The sequence below is a fragment of the Salpingoeca rosetta genome (genome assembly GCF_000188695.1).
Source record: "Salpingoeca rosetta unplaced genomic scaffold supercont1.26, whole genome shotgun sequence".
NCBI lineage: Eukaryota > Choanoflagellata > Craspedida > Salpingoecidae > Salpingoeca > Salpingoeca rosetta.
The window spans coordinates 237,181-247,180 of NW_004754908.1; the positions used below are offsets into that span (position 1 = coordinate 237,181).

Below are 10,000 nucleotides of genomic sequence, written 5' to 3' on the forward strand. Positions count from 1 at the left end.
TGGGTCCGGCACCCCCCATCTAGGCCTGAGCGAGGGACTATTACCGATTGGGGGGGTCAAATCATCTGGGTGAGAGACAATAACGGGCATGCAGGGCGTGCTGCCTGGGGTTTTTTCCCTCCGTTGTCGTATTACTCACGCGTGTCGTTGTTGTTCTTCTCCTTGTCGTTGTTGTTGTCGTGTTGGCCTGTAGTTGTTGTTGTCGTTGGTGTTGTGTGGTGTTGTGTTGTTGTTGTTGTTGTTGTTGGTGTTGTTGTTGGTGTTGTTGTTGTTGTTGTTGTTGGTGTTGTTGTTGGTGTTGTTGTTGGTGTTGTTGTTTGCTGTTTGCTGTGCCTTGAACTGCAGGCGGCTTCACTGTTGCGGCTGCGTGTAACTGGGAGCCGTCGTTGTTTGCTGGCCTCATTCTCCGGGTGCGATCTCAATACGCAGTGTGATGCACCTTCACGGTGTGCGTGTGTCTTTTTTTTTTTTAATGTGTGCTTGGTATGTGCGCGCGTTTGTTTTGTTTCACAGGAACAACTGCGATGCTGACCTCCCACATGTACTTGTGTGGGTGAATGCGTGCGCTGGCTTGTAGGTGCCATTTGTCGATGTGTTGACGACAATGTGTGATGCGTCGCTTCCGCTCACGACGCACGAGGCGGACGAGTGGGGCGATCCGGTGGCTGATCCAGGTCGGTGCACGTGCTCGAAAGCTGTCTGCCGTATTGCGTTGTGAGTGAGTGAGTGTGTGTGTGTGTGTGAGAGTGTGTGTGAGTGAGTGAGTGTGTGCGTGTGTGTGTGTGAGTGTGAGTAAGTGAGAGTGTGTATGTGAGTGTGAGTGAGTGATTGCGTGTGTGAGGGAGAGAGTGACTGCTTTTGTGTGTGTGTGTGTATGCGTGTGAGTGAGCATTTGCTGTACGCATTCTCCCTTTGCCGTGCTTCGTGGACATGCATTGAGGTTGCATGACCAAAGCATGCCACCCTCACTTGTACTTTATGTGCACGTGGGACAGATGCATTCTTGCGTCTTCAGCGCCTGTGTCCGTATCAGAACGTCAAGCAGCAGCCATATCCGCCCATGTTTCTGACAGCAGTCCTTGATGATGATCGCGTCAAATATTGGCAGGTCTGTGAGCATGCATGTATGTACATGTGTTTGCATGCACATGTGTTGTTCATGTGTGGATGCGTGCGTGTGTCTGAGTGTGTGTAATGTAACCATCTTTGTTGTGCCCGTTTGCTTGTTGAACGTGAGTGAGTGTTTGCCCCCCTCTCAATCTGCACCACCTCCACACGACAGCCCTGTGCTCATGTGTCATGTTGATGGCCATTGCCTGACTGTTGCAGCCACTGAAGTATGCGGCCAAAGTGCGCCAGCAGAGTAGGAGCAACGCCGATGTCGTCTTGTGGGTCGAGCGCGAAGGCGGACACGAGGCCAGCACGCCAGAGCTTGAGGCCGCGGAGATTGCCTTTGCCCTACGCGCTGTCAGCGAAACCAAGCAATGATTTCCGTGTGCGCGCAGACATGTGTGTGTGTATCTATGTGCATATGCGTGCATACATACGTGTATGGCATGTGTCGTGCTGTTTCCAGGCCAGTGAGTATTAGGGCTGGGGGTTAGGGGTTTAGTTTATCTGTTTAGCCACGCTTGGTTACACCTTCCGTGGATCTGTGAAGTAAATGTGCTCATGTTCACCGTGACAATGATGATCAGAAACACACCGAGGGAGAAGCGAGGGAGAATGGGGGGGGGGAGTCAGACAAGCAATCAGTCAAGCACACACGCAGACGCAGACACAGACACAGACACAGACACAGACACAGACACAGACACAGACACACACACACACACACACACACACACACAGACACACACACACACACACACACACACACGAATCAGTTAGCTGGCTAGCTAGAGGGGATCGCTCGTGTCTGGAAGAGGACCGATTGGGAGGTCCGGGTTCGGGTCCTCGGCCAGTATTGCCTGCGGTATCTTCTCACCAGCCATGATGCGGCGTGCCGTCTCCTCGAATGACTCCTACGCGGAAGCCGGTAATCGTGAAAAGTTCAAACATGAGCAGACGCACAAAGAGCTTCATACAACACGAACCGGTCACAAAACTTCGCAAGCAAGCCTTGGCAATTTACACGTGCGTGTACGTCAACATATTCCACCTTTGTGATGCGGTGCTTTGCCATGTACTGGCCGTTGATGTACAGGACCGGGATATCATACTTGTACTTGTCGAACCACGCTCTTCTCCCTGGCAAAGTGATGTTCACCATCACCACCTCATGCTGATGTTCGTGTGAATTCCGTGGTTGTGGACGCTGCGTTTTGAGCCAACGTACACTACAGCCATGGCAATTGCAGACGCGGAGAGGTTTTTTTTTGGGGGGGGGGGAAGATGGGGAGATTGAAGACAGCATGTAATTCACACACACACACGCACACACACACGCACACACACACACACACACACACACACACACTGACAGATAGACACACACACACAGATGCACAGACACAGACACACACAGACACACACACAGACACATTCACAGACACATTCACAGACACATTCACAGACACACACACACACACACACACACACACAGACGTACTGGGATGGTGGAGGATGCCATGACAGCCTTGACAACATCGCACAGGTGGCAGTCGCGCTTGGTGAACAGATGCACCACCGGCCTCACTAACTTGTGCGCCATCTTTGACTTGTCCTTGAAGGGTCCTTGAAGCTCTTCCACTGGCATTGATTTCTGTGAACGTGACAGCGAATTGTCCGCAACCTCAAGAAGGCGCCACCAACAGCAGCTACAAAAAGCTGCAACCGCACTGAGAGACGCACATTGCCGCCTCTGCCTCAAGCCCCTGCTGCTGTGACGGCCGTGCCAGGATGAAGCCGTCCTCGCAGCGCGCACCCACTTCCTTTGTTGAGGTGACGCTCGACAACTCGGATTTCCGGAAGAACCACTTCTCATACAAGGAGCTCTTTGCCAACACCAGTCATGGCAATGGCTCAGACACACCTTCTGTTGCTGCTGGCCCAGGCGACCCCTCTGAGGTGCTTTGTGCGAGCGCGCGCGCGCGTGTGTGTATGTGTGACATGCACGCGCATGTGTGGGGGGGTGTGTTGTTACTGCATGAACATGTGCGTCTTCAGCCTTCACACCTACTACACACAGTATGTAACACCTCACACCGCACATTCATCTGCCTCGTACCCCTTCCTGTCCACCACACCTCATACACACACACGCACGCACGCACGCACACACACACACACACACACACACACACACACACACACACACACACACACACACACACACACACACACAAACGAATTACCGTGTCCATTGCACGTCAAGGACTTGGCGGGGCTCATGGATGACAGCGATGGTGCCCTAACCACTTCCCGTTTCGATCTTGCCGGCCTTGCTCAGCGCTGGGTACAACAACCCATGGTTCATGCATGCATGCATATCACCTGTTGGAAGACACTTGTTGTGTGCGCGTAGCGTTCTAGCACATTCTCTGGGCGGTACTGCTGTGGTATGGATCCTTGCCTACTCACACGCTGTGGTGATGGGTGTGGTGTTCAATGCGCATTGTGCAGTGTACTCCGAGCGCAGCCTCGACATCCTCACGCTCACGCAAACCCAACGAGGTCAGCAAACATGCACACACACGCACACACACACACATACACACACACACACACTCACGCACACACACACAAGCGCATGTACACACACACACACGCACGCATGCAAGCTGATGCTACAGCCTGTTGTCTTACATCATCGCCAGGACGAGTACGATGTTGACGACGACTTTATCGACGACGGCAGTGCCCAGGGATGGCACGGGCAGTCATTCACCACAACGTTTGGCACCTTCTACGTCTGCAAGGTGCGCCCGGCGGTGTCATGTGGCAGTCCTGCGTCTGGCAATCAATACAGCACCTGAGTTTCTTGTATGCATGCACGTCAGCCCATCACCGTTTCCTTTGTGTTGTTTGGTTTCAACTTGTTCAGGGGACGGTGAATCCAACAGTCCAAGATGGCGCCGACAGCGACGATGGCGGTGCTGTGTTGCTCGGGCCCGGCGCGCAGCGAACACCAGCGGGAAGTGCTAACGCAACGAAGAAGGTCGCGACGAAGAAGAAGAAGAAGAAGAAGAACCCCACGGCGACGACGCAGGCCTCCACCGCAACCACACCGGCTGCGAAGAAGAAGAAGAAGGCCAGCAAGCAGCAGCAAGGGGCCACAGCAACGGCAGCTGGGGGCAAGAAAGGAGGAAAGGCGGGGACACCAGCAAGCAAGAAGGGCGCGAAGCGAACTGCAGGCGAAGCAGACTCGGCAACACCGAATGCAACGGCGGCAAAGAAGAAGAAGAAGAAGAAAGTTACCGCCACAACGACAGCAGCTGACACCAAAGCGACACCACCAAAGAAGACGGCGACAGCAGCAGCAGCCAAGAAGCGTGCATCCGCAAATGGCGGTGCTGGCGGTGACAAGCCGGCACCAAGCGCGCCCGCGAAGAAGAAGAAAGCAAAGGCAAAGACGCTACAGGACAAGGGCGAGGTCAAGAAGAAGAAGAAGAAAGTGACACCAGCGGCAGGGAAGACGGCGAAGAGGCGTGCAAGTGATGCGGCAGCAGGAGATACGACGCAGCCAATGAAGAAGAAGAAGAAGAAGAAAACTGCAGCGAAGGCATCGGCAGCAGCAACAGCGGCCAGCGCCGATGGGAGTGGAGCGTCGAGTGCAAGCAGCAGCGCGTTTCCATCGCCAGTGAAGAAGAAGGCAAAGAAGACAAAGAAGACAGCAGCAGCAGCAGCAGAGGACAAGGAAGTGGCGGTCAAGTCTGAGGCGATAGCGGCCGGAGAAAACATCCACTCACTGCTGAAGAACACTGCCGGCAAAGCAGCCGAGACGACAGGTGGTGGTGACAATGGAACCACGACAACAACAACCGCAATGACAACCCCGCCCTCGACAACTGTGAAGAAGAAAACAGCGAGGAAGACACCAAAGGGGTCAACATCGTCGGCCGGGAAGGGGGCAGCTCGCAAGTCCACTGGCAGCGCCAAGGCAGGTAAGGGCAGCACCAGCAGCAGAGCAAGCAGCAGCAGCAGCAGTAGCAGCAGCAGTGGCGGTGAAGGCACCACGACAACAGCAACAGCAGGCGCAAAGACAGCGACAGCAAAACAGCGGCCGTCTTCATCGTCGTCGACGCAAAAGAAGTCGGAGAATGACGAAGTGGCGGAGGACAACGGGGATGCAGCAGCAAAGGAAGCACAAGGTGCGCTGGGCTGTGCTTGCATGCAATATTGAAGGAAAGGGGAGTGCGCGGAGAAGAGCGGAGGAGGACAGGGAATGAGGGAAAGGACGATCGTGTTGTTCCCTGCCCAATGCAAGGTCCTTGAGGTGCGCTCACGCTCATGTGTGTGTGTGTGTATGTATGCAGAGAAAGAGGAGGCAGCAGTAACGCTGTCATCGCTGCCGGCGGATTTGCAAACTGCTCTCAACACAACACTTGACATGGGCAAGGTGCGCTGTCAGCGTGGGGGTGTTCATGTGTGTGTGTGTGTGTGTGCGTGTGTGTGTGTGTGTGTGTGTGTGGGTGGGTGGGTGAGTTTGTGGCTTTACCTGTTTGCTTTTGCGCACGTGTGAGTGAGTGAGTGAGTGAGTGAGTGAGTGTGTGTGTGTGTGAGAGTGTGTGTGAGTGAGTGAGTGAGTGAGTGCTTTGTTTGTGGTGTATATGGGATGTTGCATGCTTGTCTGAACTGCGATAATGCTGGTGTCAGTTTGCTGGAAAGACTGGTGATCGCTCATCACGCGCGCTTCTTGTTTTCGTTTGCTAGGAGCTGGAGGGGAAACAGCGCGTCCCCCACAGCATGAACGATCACCTCGTCAAGTGAGCATGCACACACACACACACATGAACATATGAACACACACAAACACACACAAACACACATGCACACAAACAATCGCCCGTGTCCGCCAACAAACACATAATTGCTGTCCTTGACCAACCTCATTGGCTAACAACCGCACAATTTTGCTGTGCATGTCTGACATTCCCAGACTTGCTCAAATTGCACGGGAACATGACAACCTCAAGGTTTGCTGGAGATATGCTATCCCCTAGTTTTGGCAAACACACACTCACACACACACACACACACACACACACACACACACACACACACACACCGCCACGTAACTCCTTCCTGTTGTGTGTGTGTGTGTGTGTGTTCATTGCATGACCGTCCATGCAGGCTGTTGCCGGCGTGCTGTCTGCGCTGTTCCCCGTGAAGATCACGAAGCGTTCGTGGGAGGAGCGCATGTCAAAGGCGTGCAAGGACGACAAAATCAAGCAGCTTGCTGCCAACGTGGAAGCACAGCTCACCCATTTCAAACAAGGTGGGTGCGAGTGTGCGCGGGGGTGCACATGCATTTGTGCGCGTGTGTGTGCGACTGCACGAACTGTTCGGCTTCTGTTTTCATTCTCTCTCTCTCTCTGTGCTCGTGTCTGAAACCACCGTGGTCACCGTGTCACCACCGCCACTGCCAGTTGTTGCCGAGGAGGTGCAGCGGTTGGAGCCGGAAGCGAAACGGCAGCAGGCGGAGCACGAACACATGCGGGAGGAAGAGAGCGCAGCAGCGACCACCAGTGCGCTCACACCCACGGTGCAGGCCAGCCCTGATCTTGGATCCCAGCCGTCGTCGTCATCAACACCACCCTCAGCAGCAGCAGCAGCAGCAGCAGCATCCTCGTTGTCAACGCCGTCGCAAACACCAGCGGTGCGTGGGCGCTGGCTCTGTATCTGTGCTTGTGTGTGTGTGTGTGTGTGTGTGTGTGTGTGTGTGTGTGTGTGTGCGCGTGCATGCATTTGCTTTTGTAGTGCTCATAATTGCGTGTGTTTGATCGGCTCGAATGCCGCTGCTGCCTCGTCTCTCCATTTTCCTGTTGCAGAAACCGAAGCGGAAGGTGTTCAAGTACAAGTTTGACTGGAGTGCAACGTTTGTGGCAGAGGTACGCATACTCATTTCCATCTTCTCTCTTTTTTTATGTGTGTGTGTGTGTTGGTTGTGCTTGTACACTCTGCATGATGTCGCACCTCACACGTAGACTACCTGCATGTACGCACGCCGTGTGTGCGTGTGTGTGTGTGTGTGTAGTTGCAGAGACTGTGCAGCGTGGAGATGGAGTTGATTTCGGCGCAGGAAAAGCGGCGACGGAAATCAGGCACAGCACCCGACCAGCAGCTCCGGTACACAGCGGTGGTGGCAGTGCTGATTGTGGCAGTCGGGGCTTGTGACTTTTGGATGCAATCAAGGCATCTACATCTTGTTTGACTGTCAAACACACACACACACATTTACACACATTTACACACACAAACACATTTACACACACAAACACATTTACACACACACACGCACACACACACACACACACACACACACACACACACACACACACACACACACACACACACACACAGGGACTATCTGAAGGAGATGGTTGTGCCGCTGTTCCCGCGCAAATGGGTGGACATTCCACTGCTTGTGCGCATCTTCAAGACGGGAAGCGCAGACGTGCGGCGGCCACGGAAATCGGTCGACGCAAAGGGCGAAGGGAAGACAAAGGGCAAGGGTGCTGATGCCGACAAAGCGGGTGATGGGGAGACGCGGAAGAACAAGAAGGGGAAGGGCAGCGGGAGTGATGATACCGGTGACGATGAGAGCGGACAGCACGAAAAGCAGCAGCAGGAGCGACAGGATGAGGATGAGGATGAGGATGGTTCCGTTGAGGTGGTGAAGGAGGAGGAATCAGCAACACAGCAGTCGTGACAGCGGTGCGGTGCTATTGGCATGTGGTATCATGGACGCCAACACATGTGTGACATGAAGTGCCGTGAACGAGAGCTTTCTCGACTTTATCGCCACGACCACACATGCACCCTCGCGCACGATGCTCACATGCCTTTTCGTTGGATGTGTCTTGGTCGTACAACCACATGCTTTTGCAATGCTTGTACGACCAGCCTTCGCCACTTTCTTGTCACACGCACACACACACACACACACACACACACACACACGACACACACACACACACACACACACACACACACACACACACACACACACGCACACACACACACACACACACACACACACACACACACACACACACACACACACACACACACACACACACACACACACACACACACACACACACGCACACGCACACGCACACGCACACGCGCGCGCGCACACACACACACACAGCACTTTTTGTGGTGTTTTCATTCTTGTTCCCCTCGCAGTGATGTGATGTGATTTGACAAATGTTCATCGACTCCATTTACGGATGGCCATAAACGACCATAGCTCGCTCAACGTGAACAAATGTCAAGAAGAAGGGAACGCAGGCATATTTTGGACAGTGTGCAAAGCAAAACCACGTGCACGCAATTGCAAGCGACAGCAGAAACACCCAGATACAGAAACCCAAATGCAACGCCGCGGAGAGCGAGTGAGGACGCACGCATATCAACACACTCTCCCTCCCCCCGACCGCCCACACACATGCACACACAGACACATACACCAAGCCAAAAGTGTTACTACTGCTGGATGGCTGCGCGGGTCATGTGTTTGATGATGGCAAACACGTGCTCCTGCGGCACATCGCTGAAACGCTCGTGCATGAAGCAGAGCAGCAACTTAAACACGAGGTGCCTGTACGCTGTTGGGAACAGGCGGTGGTTGCTTGGGTTCCACGGCCGTGAGATGTTGATGGCCATGTTGAGGGTTCGCAGCACATCAACACACACGCGGCGGGGCAGGGGGCCCTGCGATGCGCCAAGAAGGGTCACAGAGACGGGCGCGTCCAGTGCTGGCAGAACGGTCGCATCATAACCGCCCCCGCCGCCACGAAGCAGCTCCGTTCGCGTGATAGTTGTTGGAACCATCGTCCCGTCTGCGAGCGGACCTGGCACTGCCCTTTTCTTTTTCTTCCTTCGCCGCCGCAGTGTTCGCTGCTGCTGCTGCTGCTGCTGCTGCTGCTGCTGTGATGGCTGTGGGAGGCTACTAGCTGTTGATGCTGCTGTCAGTGCTGGTGTTGTTGTGGGTGTTGTCGTGGGTGTTGGGGCATGGGCCGATGACGACGATGAAGATGACGAAGATGATGAAGCGGAAGCGATGGAGGGTATCGGTTGAGCGAAGAGTGAGGTCACGTGATGGTGCACAATCGCCTCGTCACCGCCGCCACCACTGGCGCCTCCAATGGCGCTGCTGGTCTCGCTCGCCAGGGCATCGGCACTGCCATCGTCGTCACCATCATCATCGTCGTCGGCGTCAATGTCGTGCACATAATCGCCGCCGTCACCATCCCCTTCACTGCCACTGCTGCCGCTTTCACCATCACCATCATCAACGCCACCACCACCATCGTCGTTGTCGTTGTTACTCCGCAGCAGCGCCTCCAAGCGGTCGTTGACATTCGACATGGCCAGTGGCGGCGCACGAATCATGTTGCGCGCGAGCTGCACAAACGTGGGCATAGCGGCCCCAAATGCCGGGTCGTTGAGAGCCGTTTCTGGATTGAGCACGCCACGCCGCAGCCTGTCTGCCAAGAGGCCATGCATGTGACCTGCCAGGGCAACGTGCACGGGGGTGAGGGAAGGCGCCTCTCGCAACACGTGCGCCGTCAGGTCGCGGTCGTGCAGCAGGGCCATCCCCAGCGGCTGCCTGTCGGCCTTGTTTCGCGCGGCGAGGTCTGCCCCGCTCACGAGGAGGAGGCGGACGATGGCGGTGGCGCCCGCGCGGGCAGCGAGGTGCAGGGGCCGGTTGCCGTTCACGTCGGGCTTGTCTGCCGGCAGGTGCATGTGCTCGGCGAAGAAGAACGCCGCCTCTGTGTGCCCGGCGGCAGCAGCCATGTGCAGAGCGGTGCCGCGCTCCCAGATGAAG

At 55.1% G+C, this 10,000-nt stretch overlaps 4 protein-coding genes across 4 annotated transcripts in view; 2 read left to right on the forward strand and 2 right to left on the reverse strand.

The window, feature by feature from the left end:
* PTSG_09526 (uncharacterized protein) overlaps positions 1–1,679 on the forward strand; it is a gene marked incomplete at its 5' end in the record, with an annotated part of 2,284 nt that extends 605 nt beyond the window's left edge. Inside the window, 4 exons of the mRNA XM_004989899.1 lie at positions 346–410; positions 578–674; positions 996–1,108; positions 1,330–1,679. Of these exons, the coding sequence (XP_004989956.1) occupies positions 346–410; positions 578–674; positions 996–1,108; positions 1,330–1,488 (434 nt within the window). The 3' untranslated portion in view covers positions 1,489–1,679. The remainder of the gene's footprint in view (positions 1–345; positions 411–577; positions 675–995; positions 1,109–1,329) is intronic.
* Positions 1,680–1,898: 219 nt separating this feature from the next.
* PTSG_09527 (uncharacterized protein) lies at positions 1,899–2,758 on the reverse strand (the record flags this gene model as incomplete). The annotated part of the gene is made up of 3 exons (XM_004989900.1): positions 1,899–2,024; positions 2,162–2,284; positions 2,612–2,758. The coding sequence occupies 3 exons, from the start codon at positions 2,756–2,758 to the stop codon at positions 1,899–1,901; spliced, it is 396 nt and encodes a 131-aa protein (XP_004989957.1).
* Positions 2,759–2,772: 14 nt separating this feature from the next.
* On the forward strand, positions 2,773–8,120 carry PTSG_12897 (uncharacterized protein). The gene is made up of 13 exons (XM_004989901.1): positions 2,773–3,069; positions 3,377–3,457; positions 3,625–3,675; positions 3,819–3,920; positions 4,046–5,312; positions 5,478–5,560; positions 5,875–5,927; positions 6,101–6,137; positions 6,295–6,439; positions 6,591–6,820; positions 6,993–7,052; positions 7,199–7,290; positions 7,525–8,120. Exons 1-13 carry the CDS (start codon positions 2,902–2,904, stop codon positions 7,871–7,873), a joined length of 2,718 nt encoding a protein of 905 aa, XP_004989958.1. The 5' UTR covers positions 2,773–2,901; the 3' UTR covers positions 7,874–8,120.
* Positions 8,121–8,380: 260 nt separating this feature from the next.
* PTSG_09530 (uncharacterized protein) overlaps positions 8,381–10,000 on the reverse strand; it is a 3,511-nt gene continuing 1,891 nt past the window's right edge. Inside the window, exon 1 of the mRNA XM_004989902.1 lies at positions 8,381–10,000. This exon is cut by the window's right edge and continues 1,891 nt beyond it. Coding sequence (XP_004989959.1) covers positions 8,656–10,000 — 1,345 coding nt within the window. The 3' untranslated portion in view covers positions 8,381–8,655.